Source organism: Gracilinanus agilis, chromosome 6 (assembly GCF_016433145.1).
Source record: "Gracilinanus agilis isolate LMUSP501 chromosome 6, AgileGrace, whole genome shotgun sequence".
NCBI classification, from domain to species: domain Eukaryota; kingdom Metazoa; phylum Chordata; class Mammalia; order Didelphimorphia; family Didelphidae; genus Gracilinanus; species Gracilinanus agilis.
Window position 1 is genome coordinate 161743757 of NC_058135.1, and position 19787 is coordinate 161763543.

Consider the following 19787-nt stretch of genomic DNA (forward strand, 5'->3'; position numbering starts at 1 on the left):
AATGCATTAGATAAACAAAACTATATAACCAAAAATATAATGAAAATATAAATCCACACAATTGTATTCCTCTCCAATTCCCTTATTTGGGTCAATAGGGGAAAAGTTGTGGGAGAATTAACCTGACATCCATTTGAAAAGCAGATTTTCCAAATTCCTCAACTTTTGGACATGAAGGCACTACTATTATACCTTTATAATGTTCTTCCTTTGTAGCTGTTTTTTTTCTCCACTCCTCCAAGAAATAATAACAACAATAACGCCACAGTCATAGCCTTATCAACTTTTCTATGACAAATGCATGGCAAAGCAAGTAATTTGGAAAATACAGGGAATTATGAACATAAGAGATTTTAATTAAATACAGTGCAAATAGGAGATAAAGGTCATGGCTCCTACTATTATTTCCAAGTATAGCTCTGTTTTAATCTTCTAAATTTAGGGTGTTTGCAGGTTTTCTGGTAGTAATTTTAGAGAGCTAGCTCTAAGGTAGGAAATTAATAATTGCATTTATCTGAGACCCAACATGGCTCTAACTCTTACTGAATACTGGGTAACGGATCATAAAAATATTTTCCAGTCAGGATTACAAAGTTTTCCTACAAAGGAACATACATACTAAAGATAAACACAACACACACTCTACCAGATTGTGAACTTAAGATATAAAACCAAGTAAGAAATTTTATTAGTATTTTTCTATGATTAGTTTAGAATCATCTTTTCTCTCGCCTGATCTGTAATATTCTTTGTAGCTAAATTAGAATATTTTTTTGTTTTCCACTCTTTAAAATGCATTGCATTTTTCTTATAAACTGCATTCTCTGATTTTCTTATCTGCTTGCTTCAAGGAAATCCAGGTGTTTAATATGCTTCCTCGAAGTTTAGCCCATACCAAATGGTTATTTAATCCAAATATCTGGGCTGCAAATTGAGCTGCTCCCTCTGGTGAAAGTATAGTTGAACAGCCAAGACCTGTAGGGATAGAAAAAAAAAGTCAAGAGAACTGAGCTATCATAACACAATAATGAATACATGTTTTATTGCTCTTTGGGTATGGTTCTTAATTCTGCCAACAGTGCATTAGTGTCCCCATTCTGCCTTCTGCTTGCCCCATAGTGCTTTCCCCCATACCCAGGTCAGCATCTATCATTTTTTTGTCATATTAGTCTGATAGGTGTGAGGTGGTTTCTCAGAGTTGTTTTAATTCCCGTTTCTCCTCTAAATAGTGATTTTAATTGAGGAATGACTTGTTTTCTTATAAATTTGACTCAGTTCTCTATATATTTGAGAAAAGAGGCCTTTATCAGAGAAACTTGAAAGTTTTTTTTTCCAGAAATTACTTTTTCACTCTAAAGAAATTTAACATAGATCGCTTATTAGCCATGTTATTAAACAGAACTAAAATAATAGGCTATTTTAAAACCCACCAACTTTTTCAATGGCAGGATATATGGGAGACATACCTTCTTTAATTTGGTAGGATAGGTATGTAAAGTTTAGCTTTAGCCTTAAGAGAAGCTAAATGTCATAACAAAAAATATCGAAGACTTAATAGTTATGTCACCAAATAATGATTGAATATCATGATGGTAGGATATGCTTAATGTAATAACAAAATCTGCTTTTAAAAATTAAAAGTTACTAATATAAAAATTGAAGTACTTACCACTAGGCATTCGAAGTGAGGACCATACATCCTGCGCCCCCCAATCAGGTGTAAGCGGAGGACAGTTGACTACTGGATATGCAGTGTTACCAGACATCACAGGTCCCAAACCATTGCTCCTGCCAGCTACAGCTACAAATACAGTAGGAACACCATCTCCTAGATGAAATGAGAGCTCACAATTACAGATCAAAAAGCTCCATAGAAAACACTCCAAAGTATCAAAGTCTCAGGGTTGAACTTTCATTACATTTGAGCTGTCTTTAGTATTATGGGAAACATGGATGTCTCCTAGTCATGGTACCACTGGTGCTCAGGGTTTGCGTGTCCTTAGTTCACAAAGGACATGCTACCACTTGAATCTAGCGGTTCACTTCATGAAATGCAAACAGGGAGAAGACTCATTAGGTGAAATACTATCAGAGACTAAGGATCTTTCTTGAAGGCAGTTTAATAACTGGTTTACTTGTGTCAAAATTATCAGCAACTCTGGATATTATTTATGTCTATAACTTCTTACACTTTTCTGCAGATATTCTTTCTCTAGTAAATCCTTAACTTCTTTTTTCTACAACTACTCACAAGGAACACATTCCTCTTAAGAGAAGAAATCATGGCTAAGTTGAGAAGAGCATTTGGTCATGTCAAATTGGTTCTATTTGGCAGGAAGCAATTTAAAAAATGGAAAAGTTTACCCCAAAGGAGATACAGTTATGCACATCTCAGCCTTACCTCCCTCCCTGATTTGCTGATTCAGTCTATGTTAATCTAGTTACATGGTTTAACTATGGGAAAAAAAAAAAAAGAAAAATCCCAGAAAATAAAAATTAAATGGTTTATAAGTTTTAGATTGCTCACCAAGGGAGTACAGGCTGTAACATGGTCACGTGTGCCAGCCCAGGATGTGACTCATCTCCCTTTGTCTTGTTGACTAAGAGCTGACCTTGCCCAACCCCCAAAGCTTTGACTTGTCTGGGGATTGTAGGAAGCAATTTAGAAAAAAGATTATTTTAAAAAAAAACTGGTTTCACCTGAAGCCTGATGTTCTATTTCCCTAGCTTTTGGAAAGGAACATAACTCTCTTGGCTGCTGGCCCTTGCCCTCCAAAGTCCTTCTCTCTCCATACCCACACTCCTCCAGTATGCCTCTACTGTTCTTGAGGATCCCCCTTAGAACTTGCAGTGCCTTTGTTTAAGAAAGCTCTTAATTAATGGAATAATGGCTCCAAAGGGTAAGAGCAGAGGTACTTGTAGTGCAGTTGTGAGTTGTGCTCCTTTATAGCCCTCCCAGCCCCCCAATCTGGTGATTTAGTTAACAAGTAAGTGTTTGCTTACATGTGCAGTTTCAGCCATACAGGGCAGGTCTTGGGAGGTATCCTGGGGTCCCACTGTATTTAAGAACTCCCTTCATAAGCTGGGTATCCCACCCTCTCTTTACTCTCTTCCTTGAGAAAGTTTGCTTGCCTTTCATGAAAGGCTGATAAGTGAGGAGATTTAAGATATACTCTTTCATCTGTTGTCAAAATATAAAGTGGGGCCTGTTTTGCTAAAAAAGAGGACAAAATAAAGCGGAATGGGGTTTTTCACTGACCTTTTAAAGTCTGGAATTGAGATTGCATATCTTGTATTTTTACAAGAGGGCAAGGAAAAAACTTAAAAACTAAAGACTAGACTTTAATGCAGATAGATGTTTTATAAAGTACTACTAAGATTTAGATCATGATATAGGCCCAAGGGTATGTCTATGTTCTACTTAATCCATATATCAATTTTACTTATACTTCCCCTTTACATTCCACCTTCACTCTTGTCCTTTAATTGGAAAACCTTAACTTTAAGAATACTATAGAGTAGTGCTGGTGAACCCTTTAGAGACCGAGTGCCCGAACAGCAACCCTCATGCTGCATATGAGCCACCCCCTGACCCTAGATAGGGTAGGAAGTGCTAACTTTGGGCTGCTGGGCAGAGGGGCAGGAGAGCACCCCACCCCCCCCGGCATGTGTGCCATATGCTTGCCAACATGGCTATAGAGGCTCACCAAATTCCCCCCCATACCATATACCTTTGTATGCCTGGCAAAATAGTAAAACTCTTAAACATTATTGGTAGAAAACATAATTTTATGACAAAGTGATGAATAATATCCACACAACTTTACGATTTGTAGTTTTATGCAAGAAGTCATTTGAAGTTTACCTTCGTACTCAGCTTTAATCTTTAGAGTTTCATCTGGCCCTTTATGGGCAGATGTTACTCGGAGTTCACAGGGAATTCCATAGTTTCCACAAGCCTTCTTAATTTTTTCACAATGACCAAGGTCAGAAGTAGAGCCCATCAACACCACAACTCTGCACGAACTTTCTACTTTCTGAAGTAACTAATGAGAAAGATATGGATGTGAGAGTGTAATAGGGTAAAAGCTAATAGGTATTCAATCACTAAAGAGTGATAATTCAAAGTATAAAAAATGTTCAATTTTTTTTTAATCTTTTGGCAGTACATTTTTAAGATTCAGAAGCAAATGTCAAGAAATCTAGCTAAATAAATTTATGGAGAAAAAAGAAATTTCCAGGATAAATCTTAGGATCATTAGGAATCCAAACCAATCTGGACAATTTAGAGTTTCTACATTGTCACCACTACATAATGAAAATGGACCATAGCAATAAATTGAGATACTTTAGAGATTTTAAGCCAACAATCAAGTCTGGTATATTGTACTTCCTCAGGCAGTGATGGGCAAACTACAGCTCTCCGGCCAGATGTGGCCCCCTGAAAGGTTCTATTTGGCATGCCCCACATTATTCCTAATCTAATGAATACAATGAGTAGGATACAATATAATGAAACTTCGAGAGTTGCCTTAGAAACAGATGGACAGATGAGCATTTCCTTTCCTTTGGCCCCCTCTTTAAAAAGTTTGCCCATCACTGTCCTAAGGCATGGAAGCATACCAGAACATATGATATGAGAGATTTTTTCTTATAGAAAGGACATATGGATATACAGATTGCTTGTATAAAAAGGTCAAACTTTAGGAGACCACCCCTCCCCACCAAGCTCCTCAAAATTCTCAACAAGAGAATTAAAAAAAAAAAATCCGAGAGAAACATGTAGAAAGAAAACACAAAATGTGTAGCCTATTATATAAAAAAAGTACCTCCACTCTTTCTGCAACCCATTCAAAGTTTCTCTTCACCATCTGAAGGCCTTCAGGAGTCACTTCTTTAAGGTCTCGGTATGACTAAAAATATAGATCCAGAAAGTTTAGTATCAGTTTTCTCACAAAAAGCTTCCTTAACTTTTCAGAATGAGCAACCCCAACAATTTAGCTGGAGATTTGCTGTTTTTATTTGAATTTTTATATTTCCATCCATATTTCTGTTAAACAATTGTAGTACCTAGGTTCATGAGGGGAGAGGAAGAGAGGAACCTGTCAAAAGCATTCATTTATGAATGATTTTACATATTTTTCAGATTAAACTCAAAACTATTATCTAGAAATTATCAAGAAAATTTAATCAAATTATTCTTTTGGTTGTACTAGTGTCTTCATTTCTACTGTATCTCCTCCTAACCTGATCTAAGAAAGGATACAATCCAAAACATCACCTGTTTGTCTTTCTGTTGGGCTCGATCACCAGATGGCCAGAGTCTCCAGGAATCATTATCAATAACATCGGCAAGTACAATTTCTTTTGTAGTTACATCAACACCAAATTCAATCTATAGAGAAAAAGAGAAATCACTTGGAAAACTAAAGATTATCTCATTACTTTTAAGTTTTATTTAAAATCTCCATTTGTTTTTACCTTCATGTCAACCAGTGTACAGTTCTGAGGTAACCAGGACTTTTCCAGTATTTCAAAAATAGCCTGTGTGGAATGACTCATGATATCCACTTCAGTCTGACCTATGCTAAGTCCAGCAAAGCACCATTTTGCAGCAATAAGCTGTTCTTCAGACCACTGTGGATCATTGTTGGCGTCATCCTGTGAATGAATAACAAATCTGTGAAGGATTTAAATCTGAATTTTCCTGAAATCTTAATAAAATCTGATGGAAGATTTAATTCTTTAAGGTTCTTGTTTACTAAAATTTTAAATGAATACAAAAATTAAATCATAATATAGAATTTATTTTCTCTTTTGCTAACTTTTTGTAAAGTGTAAATTTATATATCTTTTCCACTTTAGTTTACTTTTTTTTTTTTTAACCCTTGTACTTTCCGTGTATTGTCTCATAGGTGGAAGAGTGGTAAGGGCGGGCAATGGGGGTCAAGTGACTTGCCCAGGGTCACACAGCTGGGAAGTGGCTGAGGCCGGGTTTGAACCTAGGACCTCCTGTCTCTAGGCCTGACTCTCACTCCACTGAGCTACCCAGCTGCCCCTTTAGTTTACTTTTTAATGCTGCTTTCAGTAGGAATTTAAAAATAAACAAGTTAGCTTTGAAAAATGAATAGCCTATTAGCACCCCTTATGAAATATATTACTAATATCTGGTTTATATAGTAACTTGTTCAACAAATGTTTATTAAGGCATTTACTATTATGTGCAAACATTGTGCTAAGTATAGGAATAAAAATAAAAAAATAAAAATAAAAATCAATCCATCCTTTACTAGGAACTCATATAAACAATTGTGTATAAAGAAGCAAGGAACAGGATAAACTGGAAATTATCACCAAAGAGAAGGCATTGGAATTAAGGGGGACTGGAAGAAGTTTCCTGTAGAAGGTAGGACTTTAGTTGAAACTTGGAAAGAAGTCAGGGAAGCCAAGAAACCAAGATTAGGAGGGCTGAAGGTTCCATGAATGTGAGGCATGCCTGGAGGTGAGAGATGGCATGTCTTGCTCCAAGAACAAGGCTAGTGTCACTAGATTACAGAATCCATGAGAGGTGTAAGGTTTGAGAAAACTGAAGAGAAAGGCAGAAGGGTCAGTGAAGGATGTTATGAAGGGCTCTGTCAGAGGCTTTTGTAGTTATTTAAAAGATGGGTGATAGGATCAGACTCCTGGGTGGAGGACAAACTGGACTGGGGGACATGAGGTAGGGAGACCAACCAGTAGTTTACTACAACAATCCAGGGGTCAAGGTGAGAAGAACTTACATTAAGATACTGGCAGTATCAGGGGAGATGTTTATGAAGATAGAGCTGAAAGCCCTGGTAACAGATGGGATGTGGGGGTGAGAGTAAAGAACCAAGGCTGATCCCCATGCTGCTGCCGGGTAACTGCTCATACCCTTGATAGTACTGGTTTGAAGAGACTACTGTTCAGTTCTGGAGGTGCTGAGTTTTACGCTATCTATGGGATGGCAGCTGGAGATGGAAATCTGAGTCATTTGCACAGAGACAATCCCAAAATTCATGGGAGCTTAAGGAGGTCACCAAATGCAACAGGATGGAGGAAAAGATTCAAAGATCCAGATTCAAAACTTTGGAATCATCCCTGACTACTCATTCTCTCTCACAACACACATCCCAATGTCTGCTGGGCCTTGTGGATTCTCCCTGTACTTGCCCAGCCACCACTGAGGCAGTCTTTTCTCCCCTCTCATGAGAACCAGAACAAAAGCCTGTCTTCACCCATCACCAATCCACCATCCATCCATATGCTGCCTGAGAACATCCCCAAAGCACAGGTATGACCCCATTACTCCTCTGGTTCTCCACTGCTACTAGGACCCAATGCAGTGTCTCCCCTACCCCCATGACCCCAAAAGCAGTTCCAAAGATGGCTCCAGTTTCCTTTGCAGGCTTCTTTCCTATTGTACTGCACGCTGCATTCAAAAGGGACTGTTTCCCATTCCTCAACCCCAGCTTCCCCCCTCCCCCCCAGCTGCTTGTCGGGCTGCGCACACATTTCTGCTCCTCCTGTCTGTACAGACCTCAAGTTCTCTGCTCCCTTCATTCAAGGCTTAGCTCAGGTGCAACCTTACACAAAGCCTTTCCTGATCTTCCAGTTTTTAGTGTTCCTTCACCTAAAAAAAAGATTATCTCATATTTATTTACCTATCTTAAAAATTGTCTTCTATTTGGACTTCTAATCCACCACCCTGTCACCACCAAATATTTTCTTTTTAACTGTCCCAACAGCCTTATTATAAGTGCCTAGCACACAGTAAGGTTTAATAAACTATTTATTAACTAAATTCAATTGAACTAGGTGTTTCTTGCTTTTACCTGTAACATATACACAGCAGGGTGGGCCAAAGCATTTTGGGCTAATTAACCACATTTTCAGAAAGCAATACAACTACAATTTATCTGACCTGCCTCCACCTTAAGAATTTCACAGAAGCCTAGACAACTTCAAAGAGATTTCAAGCCCTCTAGGCTTCATATGGCCTAGCAAATAAAGGGAATTATAATCAACAACTTTATAGATTCTGTATTAACACAAGTACTAAATCAACCTCCTTCATGATAACCTTGTTTTTAAGCATCTCAGAAAATAGACACTTAGGGAGCAGCTGGGTAGCTCAGTGGATTGAGAGCCAGGTCTACAGACTGGAGGTCCTAGGTTCAAACCTGGCCTCAGACACTTCTTAGCTGTGTGACCCTGGGCAAGTCACTTGACCCCCACTGCCCACCCTTACCACTTCTTCTGCCTTGGACGCAATACACAGTATTGACTCTAAGAGAGAAGGTAAGGGATTTAAAAAAAAAAAAAGAAAAGAAAATGGACACTTACAGTTATGATATTATAAATTAATGGCTAGAGTTCCTCTTTAAAAATCAAGCATTCATTAAAAGGCAATAATGAGGTAACATAAAGGCTAAAACAAAAGAAAAATGAAAATTTTCAAAGAAAATGAATTCCCAAGACATCCATGTAATCATTTTTGTCCAGAACAGGTAATGGGAATGTTGCCAGTTTTCCTTCTTTTGACTGTATCTGCATTATTCTGACCAATGACAGACTTTTAATTTAAATTAACTTGTTAATACCATCCAAAGCAAATGAGCTTAAAACTTTTCGACTCATTGTCAATGTCCAAAATACAATGTGCCCTGACCACCTTCAAAATAACGTGCCTTAAAATTCATTAAAGGTAAGACTGGAATTGCAATTCAGCTCAAGTTTATTTAAAAAAACCAAACAAACAAAACTTTTTTATAGTGACAAATAAGATAATAATTACCTTGAAAAACAACTCCACTTTAGGTGGGTAGAACTTGTATCCTTCTTTGACACCAGGATTTCTTTTGAGAAAAGAACCAGTTGCAATTCTTCTACATACCCATTCAATTGGAATCATTTCACACTGAGGTGCAATAAAAGCTGTCTCACCACATTTTTTGGTGAAAGCAGTTTTGATACCTGGGAATGAAGAAAAAGTAGTTTCAGATTTCTAGTTGACATCAATCCCAAGAATATTTGTTTAAACCAAAAACAAACTGTGCTTAAGTAAAACTCGATAACTAGTGATGTTTTATAAATATTTTAATGAGTTTGTCATTGTCAGAGCCTAACAAATCCTCCAACCTCCAAAGAATCCTTCTCTTGTAACAAAAGGAAAATGGCAAAGCCTAATTGAAATATCTACCCTGACTAACAGCTATGAACCTACAACTGTAATTGATATTTTCTTCATGAAGAAGGCAAAGGTACACCATCAGTTCCTTGGAATCAAGATTCTACTAGCAATATATGAAATCAGAAAAATAGTGTAAGATGGAAGGTAAGGGTTTAAAAATAAAATATAAGTGCCATTCAGTCACTATTTTTATCAATTCTAAGAGAGAAGGTAAAGGTTTAAAAACAAGACAAAAAACCACCAAGTGTTAGGGATGCCTTGTTTTTCTACTTGCAACCACTTCTGGAGATGCTCACTCTGCCTCAGCTACCCAGAATTGAGCCTTTTCTTATAAAAAAGAAAAGGAGACTTTAAAGAAGCCCAGCTGTGTGATGTTCCAAAAATGGGAAGAAGCAGTTTTCTGTCTGTCTGGCGGGGCTTGAGTAAACCAGAGGGAGTTTGTACAAATTAGTTCTCTTCTCTGGGCCTCTGTGTACTCATTTGCAAAGGGAAGGACGATACCCTGGAAATGTTATCAAATACACAATAAAGGAACCATCTGTTCAAAGATTTTTATGGGAACATTATTTGCAGTTACCAGGAACCATTTAAGTGTCCAAAACCAGAATGATTTAAATATATTGACATGCATTTGCTCATCACTGAATGGTGCTGTGCTGCTGCCAACACTGTATCAATAGAGAGTACTGGTTCTAACGGGCAGAAGAGAGGTAAAGGCTAGGCAAAGGGGGTTCAGTGACTTGCCCAGCACCACCCAGCTAGAAGTGTCTGAGGCCAGATTTGAACCCAGGACCTCTTCCATCTCTAGGCCTGGTCTTCAATTCACAGCCACCCAATTCCCCATTTGATCTTTTAAAGTCTTTCATGTTATCCTCATGGAAAAGGTGCTAGTGGAGAGTAGGCTAGCTAAAAGCATCATGAGGTAGATTTGGAATCAGTTGAATGACTAGATCTTGAACAGACATTAATTCAGTGATGTCATCTGGGACTGAGCTGCCAAGTGGACTGTCTTAAAGATAGTGCCTCTGCTAGTGGCTCTTCATCCATCCATCCATCCATCCATCTATCTATCTATCTATCTATCTATCTATCTATCTATCTATCTATCTATCTATCTATCTATCTATCCATTCATTCATTTTTCTGTTAGTGTTTTAAATGAATAATTTTGATGAATGCATGGATTAAAGGCATTTGTCACAAGAGAAACAGTGTTAAACCCGGGAGTTACAAACACAAAACGCAAGATCATTAAAGACCGTTCTGCTTTTAAGGAGCTTCTCTCCTAGGAGGGGAAGACAACACACGAAGGGGTTAGTTTGGGAGTCACTGGAATGGGGAGGGAGCCACAGAACCCTACCAGGGGATCCATCCTTTCTAGGAACAGGGACAGCATCTCTGACATGAGGGATTGTTTCAGACTTTCAGGGCCTAGCAAACAGTGGCCCGATGGATGGCATAAGCTAGATTTGCAGAGGACCCAGTTTTGAGGGAGATGATCTGATCAAATAGATGAAACCTCATCTTTCATGGTCTGTAACCAGGACAAATTATCCTCTCACTTTCCAGTCATTTCAGATGCCTCCTTCTCCCTCTCTCTCCAGACTGTCTTACCCTTCTAGAAGGGAAGCTCCTTAAGGGTAGTGACTTGCATCTCTAGTCCTTGGCACAGTAAGGGAGCACACTTAATGAATGCTCTTATTATTCATTCATCTTGACAGGCTAGAATGAAGGGCCCAAACTAAATAATTGTCAAGTCCTATACATAGGTGCAAATACTCAATTTCCACAAAATAAAGCAAGGGGAAGGAGAGTATGACCAAATGAACAAGTCCTTGGTAAAAACCTGGGAGCCTGATGATATGAGAATGGTCACTGAACAGACAATGCCAAGCCTGTTTTCACAAGGCCCCTGGTGCATGGGGGCTCTAATTCTAGTCTATACAATAGAATACTCTGAAGGTAAAGCTCTAAAAGAGCTCTCTTCCAGGGGTTGGAGGAGGAGGGGGTGCGGGGGGGGGCAGCTAGGCAGTTCAGTGGACTACAGACGGGAGGTACTAGCCAATGTGGCCTCAGATACTTCCTTGCTTTGTGACCCTGGGCAAGTCATTTAAGCCTCTTCTGCCTTGGAACCAATACCCAGCATTAATTCTAGTCAGAAGGTAAGTATTTTAAAAAAATTACTCTTCCTTAAGGGATGTGTGAATGGGTTGTTGAGGTAAAACTCATCTTTGTCTTGTTACATGCAGCATTTAGATGATAGATTTGTCATCCACTCAAACATCAAGACAAGTCAATAAAACTCAATAAAGAAGACTCAACTGCATCCCAGGTTGATGTAATCCATGTGAAAACAAAAATAAAACCTCCCCAACCCCCTTGAATTTAATCAATCATTTGAGATTATGTCATAAAAGAAGGTGGTGGTCTGAATGGAATCTAGGAAATGGAGAGCCAAAAGATCACTCAGTTCTGTTAGGGGAAGAGGATCCTGTTTCCAAAAGTAAAATATTAGACCCCCTAAAATGAAGAAGGGTCATTTATCACATCTTATAGGAATGTTCTGCCAAATCTAGAATACAATAAATCCATTTCTTTTCTCTAAGGTCCCTAGAAAGAAGAAACAGAAAAGTCAGGGAGAAGTTATTTCCAGTCGATTCACCCTACTGGAAAGAATACTGAACAATATCAGTGATCTGCCCTGATGTGAGTAACTGCTTTTAATAGTACTAGACCACATCTCTACAATTAATTTTATGTCATTTTTGCTAATATCCTTCCATAACTCTCCTATAGAAGAGTTACCTAATTATCTGAAAAGCTTCTCCTCGTTTTCTGAGCATTTCACAGCTTACATGAATAGACAATTTCTTTTTCAAATCATTTCATTTTCCCCAAAATGTATTTCTGACACTTTTTGTGTGTATAAGTTATTGTATTACTTTTCTGCACTGGTCAATAAAACTAAATGTCTAAGCAGAAATTAAAATAAATGTATTTTAATAAATTAAGAGAATCAAAAATAATAAGATTGAAAAAATTTTAAGTTAAGATTTTGAAGTATAACAAACAGGATTAATACATAGTTCTAAAATTAAATTTTCATCACCCTACTAGTTTCCCAAAGAAAGGTCTTTTGTCCTTGAACTTCAAATAGTGAGTGTGGCAAGAAATATTATAACTTAATATTTCTAGAGATACTGAAAAGGTTTTTAATATACTTTTAATTTTTCCACAATATAAGCTCAAAGAAAACTTTGTTCAATGATCTTTTTATTAATACCAAGTAAGATATAAAATGGGATATATAAGCTCAAGAAAGATGTTCACTCCTGGTGTGGATGATGTCTTGGACTAATTCCAAATGGAAGCAGCATTTCCTAGAGATGGTGAGGTCATTTAGTTGCATAAAATGCTAGTACTGATTGCATCAAGTCAAAGAATACTAGAGGGCCTCCTCAATTAGATCCTAGGTCACTCAAGAAATTAGCCTAATTATCCACACTGGAAAAAACAAATGAAGAAACAAGAGAGAAAAAAGGGGCATTTACCTGCTTCCTGTAACACCTCGAAGATACAGCTGGTAATTTTGTTTGAGATTGCAGCTTTTCCTTCCAAGTGATTTTTTCTAGCTGCGTTGCCTGCAGTAATCTGGTCTTTAGACTGCAAGAGGACTTTTCCAGGGCTATCCAACAGTTCATAGACTTCTTTTGTTTTACCCTCATAGAGTTTCTTGCCAATCTTCAGTACTGGGGAAATAAAACAGAAATGTTTAAGAATACTTGAATAGGGGGCATCTGGGTAGTTCAGTGAATTGAGAGCCAGGCCTAGAGATGGGAGGTCCTAGGTTCAAATTTGATTTCAGACACTTCCTAGTTGTGTGATTCTGTGTAAATCACTTAATCCCCATTGCGCGGGCCTTAACACTTCTGCCATGGAACCACATCAATAAGACAGTATTGATTCTAAGATGGATGGTAAAGGTTAAAAAAAATAATAATATTTGAATACACTAAGTAGAAAAGATGCAAAGAACAAAAGTTATTTCAGTAAATTTACAGCAGCTAACATGAACTAAAAATTTGTCTGAATATTTTTTTTTTAAACCCTTGTACTTCGGTGTATTGTCTCATAGGTGGAAGATTGGTAAGGGTGGGCAATGGGGGTCAAGTGACTTGCCCAGGGTCACACAGCTGGGAAGTGGCTGAGGCCGGATTTGAACCTAGGACCTCCTGTCTCTAGGCCTGACTCTCACTCCACTGAGCTACCCAGCTGCCCCCTTGTCTGAATATTTTAAAGGATGATTTTTTCTGATATGGATACTCACTCTGTTAAGTTTTATCAGAATTCCTACATGCCTGAGCAGATGGTATTTGTTTTTAAAAACTCATCATGAAAAAGCCAGTCTTCTTAGAGACAAACTTCCCTAAATTCAGATTACTTTGCACATCTGAGAAACATGGTTGCTATCTGTGCCAATAGTCAAAGCCTTTAAGAGTTGGTAGGACTTGCCAGACTTTGTGCTTCTTAAATTATTTAATTTGAGACCCCAGAAAAGAATAATAAAATCCTACTTTATAATGTTTATGTTTTGGTTAAAGCCAAATTACTGGACTAGAAAAACTTCTGAACAACAATTCAACTCTAGTGACAGTTCAACAAGGTAATGATTATAAAAATGTGGTCTGGCACATAATCAAAAATTCAATTTAACCGTCAACTGGAAGAGAACAGGACTGGTATGAAAGTGGCAGAAATGCTACAGAAAGGAATAGATTTGTTTACTAGTATTATCTTATTATTATTATATCAGTATTATTATATTATTGGTATTATAAATAATAACAGAACCAGTTATTTTATGATGATTAATTTTAAAAATTAAATCTATCCTCTATTTTTCAGGAAAACTAGTTCCATGCAAATATTTGTTGAATCGAGTTGGTAACCTTCAAGTATATGATTAATTTAGCTTGAGTTTCTATGGTCTCTAGATATGGGTTTTTCTCTGTGTAATATCAATATATCTTTTAAATTTATTTCTTGTTTTTCCCTAACACTGTACTTCCCCCTACCCCAGGTTCCTTTCCTCTGCTAAAGTCCTGTAAAACAACTATTTAAAAAACAAACTTTTTTTTTTTTAAAGAAAAAGATTTTTTTAAAAAAGGAAAATCATCAGATCCGGCCTCACACACTTCCCAGCTGTGTGACCCTGGGCAAGTCACTTGACCCCCATTGCCCACCCTTACCACTCTTCCACCTAGGAGCCAATATACAGATGTTAAGGGTTAAAAAAAAAGGAAAATCAACATACCAGAACATCTGAAAACATGTACAACAGGCAGGCAACATTTGTAGCTGTCTACCTATGCAATGAAGTAGGGTATAATGCATACATTTTTAAACTGCTCTCCTCCTAAAACCCTCAGGACTAAGAGTGACTTTTGTTTGCTAACCAGTCGCTGAGCAATCAGGGCTATTTTAGTTGCTGGTTCCAGACAATGGATTTCAGCCAAGGACTAGTGGTTAAAATTGGAATTTTTCTTAACCTGTGTAAAGTCTAATATTTTCCCCATATATCTGATTGCTATCTAAACAGTATTTCCTTCTCCCCTATCTTAATTTTATATATAGCACTTTCATGTTCATATACACAATATGCATTAGGCAATTCTTTTGATTTCCTTTTCTACTATTTGTCAGACTAAGAAAAGTTAGCCAGTTTTTTATGTACTGGCAATTCACTGGGAATGGGGATATATGGGCAGACCTGCATAGTAAATGCAAGTCCTAGTCTTAGTTCCTTTCCTACTCCAGCCTTTGCCCCACCAAACCAATAAACATTTATTAAACACTTCTTGTGTGACAGTCAAGTGCTGGGGATAAATAATACAGTTCAGTCCTCCAATCAGAAGCAGGAGAGTAAGGGGAGGCCAAGCAGAGCTACTGATGTAAAAGACACAACCTCAACTAGGGCTTTCAGAGAATTTAGGTGAGAAGGGTCCACATTGGGTGCAGGATATGGAGCTTGAAAAGACAAGGCTTAAAAGAGAACCCTGTGAAGGACAAAGAGAAAGTCAAGTAAAGATAAAGAGAAAATAACTACTGTAGAATGAAACACAAGGACAAGGGTTACTCCTCAGTTCTGCCTCAGTGTGGAATAGAAGAATAAGAATAGGGAAAGATGTCAAAGAAATTGGCTTTGATTTATCTGATAATCTAAAAAATGGGCCCGAGATTTTAAGACTTTTCAGACATTGCCCTCTTCAGGGGCCGAAATCTGAAATAATGAGGAAAGCAAAGGTTCAAACCTCTGCAAACATTGATTTATTAGGCAATGTATGCCAATTACACAAGAAATCAGGACTAAGCCTCCTCATATTCTCCATGGACCCTGAATACTGGGGGAGACTTGATCTTTATGTATTAAAAGAAAACAGTCTATAAAACAGGATTCAAGATTAAATAACTACTTTCTAATTGGAGGAAAGATTGGAGAGTAAACAAGTGCAATTTCCTGAAATCAGAAAAAATGTCCTATTGCTCCCAAGTGTCTGAATTCAATCAAAGGAATAAGGGAGCAATAAATGGTTGACCAGCAGTTATAAGATATAAGATTATGAGAAAACTCCACGCAGCAATCTTTGGGGCAGTATCACCTAGGCCCTTAGGTAAGGTAAGCAACAGGCAGAGATAGGTCAGCTTCTTAGCACATAGGGCTAAACTGGATTAGATCCAGAAGTCTATAGAAAGGTAAGGAACTGGATTTAAAATTGAGCCACAACATGGAGTCAGTTTTGGTGACACAATTCCCTCATCCCCTTAAGTTGGGGGAGGTAAAGTGTAGCAAAAGAGACCAGAATGAGTTAGGGAGAGGTATCAGACAAGGCGAAGAACTTAGCTAGGAGCCAGGAAGTTAGAATCCTACTTCAGATATTTACTAGCTTAAATTAGGCTATTGGCAGTACCTACCTCACAGAATAGTTATAAGTATCAATGTAATAATATATGTAAAATGCTTTGGAAGTCTTAGACTCAATAAAAATGTTAGTTGAGATTATAGGCACTAAAGAGCCATGGAAGGTTTCTGAACAAGGTAAGGATCCTATATTTTAGGAAGATTTATCTGGCAATAATAGTGCAGGACGGGAGAGTAGAATTATTTGTTCTTCCAACACCTTCCAGAGGGGAGGGTAACTTAAAGATTGTAAGCATTCCACTCTACTTAGCAAAAAATATCGTAAATCTCTTAGCATCTCTGGGGTCCAATACAACTTCAGATTCTACATGACCAGTTATCCAGAAAGTATAGGGCTAAAATCAAGAGAACTGCTCTAGTTCCAGCCACTACTAATTTTATGATTTTATACAAATAACATAATTTGCCTGAATCTCAATTCACTCATTTTTTCAAATGAGGAATTTGAAAGCCTACACAAGGTTGCTTATTAAATATGTTAGAGCATTTTAATCTGGAGGTCTGCTAACTTGTCTTAAAATTTTAAAAAATATTTATTTTGGTATAATTGGTTTCTTTAGTAATCCTATGTATTATGCTTTGTGAATTTAAAAATATTGAGACAGTGTGCCCACAGGCTTCAACAGAGAAGTCAAAGGAGTCCACCACACACACACACACACACACACACACAGTAGCTAGCATTTATATATATATTGCTTACTATGTCAGGCATTGTGTGCTAAGCACTTTACAATTACTACCTTATTTGATTCTTTAAAAAAAAAACCTTACATTCTGTCTTGGAGCCAAGGCAGAAGAGTGATAAGGGATAGGAAATGGGGGTTAAGTGATTTGCCCAGGGTCACAAAGCTGGGAAATGTCTGAGGCCAGATTTGAACCCAGGACCTCCTGTCTCTAGGTCTGGCTCTCAATCCACTGAGCTACCCACCTGCCCATCTTATTTGATTCCTAAGAGCCCATGAACCAGTGTTTAGAGAGAACTTTATGTTGTCATTTCATTCTCTTAGGGTAGCAAGCACTACAGGCAGGTAGCAATCATCATCCCCAGGCAGGTGGTGACACAATGGTTAAGATCTAAGGGCTGTGCTTCCAGTCAGGAAACCCTACATTCAAATCCATGCTAAGTCACTTTTGGGTGACCCTTGATAAGTCAACCTCACTTAGCTCTGGTTTCCTCAACTGTAAAATGGGAATAATAATATCTACCTCTCAGGGCAGTTGTGAAGCCCCAAGAAAGTTTAGCTTAGTGCCCCCGGCATACTTAATGTTTGTTCCATGGACTTGTCCTGGAGGCAACCAACATCTAGCACTTATGAGAGTATGTCAATGAGCAGTCAATGTGACTTACATTTCTTACTTTCTTTTAAAAACTGTACTGTACTTGAGGGGCAGCTGGGTAGCTTAGTGGATTGAGAGTCAGGCCTAGAGATGGAGGTCCTAGGTTCAAATCTGGCCTCAGCTACTTCCTAGCTGTGTGACCCTGGGCAAGTCACTTGACCCCCATTGCCTACCCTTACCACTCTTCGGCCTTGGAGCCAATACACAGTATTGACTCCAAGACAGAAGGTAAGGGTTTAAAACAAACAAACAAACAAAAAAAAACCTTGTCTGTGACTCAATTTTTCTTTCTTGGACTAATTTCTCTTAGATAATTTAATTCCAGAGGCTTTAGATCTCTATGATTAAAAACTACTCTTGTCTAAATAGTTCAAGGCGACATAAAGGCTGCAGCAGTACAAATGAACAATAGCTCAAAGTACCAAGCTGAAATTAACCTCACCTTCTCTTTTGTCTTCTTTTGGTGGTAATAAGACTAAGGGATGCTAAGTTGGGTTTAGGGAAAAAGGTACTTAAGGCTTGATTGAGAAGACAAAGATTAGATTTTCTAATCTTTATCTTTCTTCCAAGCCCACCCTACTTTAATAAGCTTCCTTCTAAGACACTTTCCAGAATTCATTAACTTGAACCCCACTTTTTGAAGGCAAGTCCCTGGTACAATACTGACAAATGCAGCAGGGGTTTCTGGGTAATATTTCTTGGGTGGCTTCACATTCCAAGGTGTCACAAAGACAGATACAGTCAAATAGGATTTGAATTTCTAAAGCGGTGTTTCTCAGTGTAATCCCAGAGGTTAGAGCTGAGCCCCAGAAAAGGTGGGGTTTCATCTCCATACTAATTAACTTTCAGCACTTTCGGATCTTCGATTTTAGGGTCAACAAAGGGGAAATAGAAAACCATTCATATGAGAAAGTTTGGGCTTCTCATTAAATGGCCCGGTTCTAAGTAACTACTGATCGGGGACACCGTTAGTCTTCAATGTGATCAAAAGTTTTCGGAGTTTTCCTCTAATTTCGAATCTCCCCTCTCCCCATGTTTCCTAAAGTTGTCTTTCCATCCCCTGTTAACACGGGGGCTTCCTCCCCGCGAAATGTTTCTAGACCAACCCGTACGTAGCTAGCACAGTATGGCCACGGGCAAGGATGCCTTGGACATCAGCCTGCACACTCCGTGGGCGCCGCAAAGCTGAGACACACCGGGAGCCTGCTCTTCCTACGGCGTGGCTGGGATCAGGGACATCACTTTGGGTGGCTGAGATCCCCGGTCTTAAGTTGAGCTCCGTGGGGACAGGGCCTCACCACGTGTTTGCCGCGGATCCCGCGAGCCCTGGGGACGCCGCTGGTCCTTCCCCTACCCCAACCTCGCCGTAAGATGGCCTCGCGCTCCCCTGCCCGCATTTAAGCCTCTTCCGAGCTCGGCCCGGGAAATCAAGTGGCCCTGGAAGGGATCGCTCACCTTCTGCGGTAGCCATTTCCTTGGCGGCGTTGGGAGAAGCGGCGGATAACGTAAGGACGGAAGGAACCTGGGGAGAAGGAGGAGAGAGAAGACCTTAGGGGTAGCAGGCTGGTTGGTTGACCCGAGGGGCCTGGCAGCGGAAGCTCCTCCCCTGTAACCACGCGTTCGCTCTCCCGCCAACCCGAGCCCCCACCCTGCCGCAAGAAAAGAGACCTGCCCCGCCCTGAGAGATTCAGGGGGCGGGAGGATAGGCCGCGGCTTCCCGCCGCGCAAGCGCACAGGGCAGAACTTGAGCCTCGGGCCCCAAGCATCCACTTCCCCGCCTCTCGTCCCTCTCCACGTTCGGTCGCTATTCCGGAAAAGATTTGGCTGCCCCTCCTCTAACAGTCGCACATACTCACCCTCTTTAGGTCCTGGGAAGTTCTAGTGTGGGCTTGTACTGGGCTTGGCGGAAAGGTGTGGAGGACTGGGGCCTGTGCGGGAGCCTATAGGTTAAAGTCATTTAGCAGTTCTTCGCTTTCTTCGCTTTCTCTGCTGCGCCCCAAGAAATTGCGGCGCGGTCCCTAGTGAAAGGAGTCAGGGTCGCCCCACCCCCTCCTCCTTGGCTCCTCCCTCCTGTCCCTGTGATCCTTCTCCCGCTAGTCTAGAGAAACAGCCGCCTCGGGCTCGGGTGGAGTTGGCGCGGACTGAGGGCTCCAGCTCGGGCTGGGTAGGGGCCTGGGTTGCCACGCGCCGCCGCTGTAGTGAAGGAAGCCACGCGAGCGAGGGAAGTGCCCGAGGACTAAGGAAGCGTGCTGGGCG

General features: G+C 39.5%; 1 protein-coding gene across 1 annotated transcript; it reads right to left on the bottom strand.

The window, feature by feature from the left end:
- Window positions 1-335: 335 nt before the first annotated feature.
- On the bottom strand, window positions 336-19774 carry PAICS (phosphoribosylaminoimidazole carboxylase and phosphoribosylaminoimidazolesuccinocarboxamide synthase). The gene is made up of 10 exons (XM_044680100.1): window positions 19388-19774; window positions 18987-19053; window positions 12763-12960; window positions 8816-8994; window positions 5482-5661; window positions 5282-5395; window positions 4830-4913; window positions 3866-4046; window positions 1670-1828; window positions 336-975 (listed from the first exon to the last, which is right to left on the bottom strand). Exons 2-10 carry the CDS (start codon window positions 19000-19002, stop codon window positions 809-811), a joined length of 1278 nt encoding a protein of 425 aa, XP_044536035.1. The 5' UTR covers window positions 19003-19053; window positions 19388-19774; the 3' UTR covers window positions 336-808.
- Window positions 19775-19787: the final 13 nt, after the last annotated feature.

Coding starts and splice junctions, on each gene's coding strand:
- PAICS (XM_044680100.1), bottom strand. Junction 8,995..12,762: donor CGAGGTGTTACAGGAAGCAG/GTAAATGCCCCT, acceptor CTTCATTCCCAG/GTATCAAAACTGCTTTCACC. Junction 976..1,669: donor CTCACTTCGAATGCCTAGTG/GTAAGTACTTCA, acceptor CTATCCCTACAG/GTCTTGGCTGTTCAACTATA.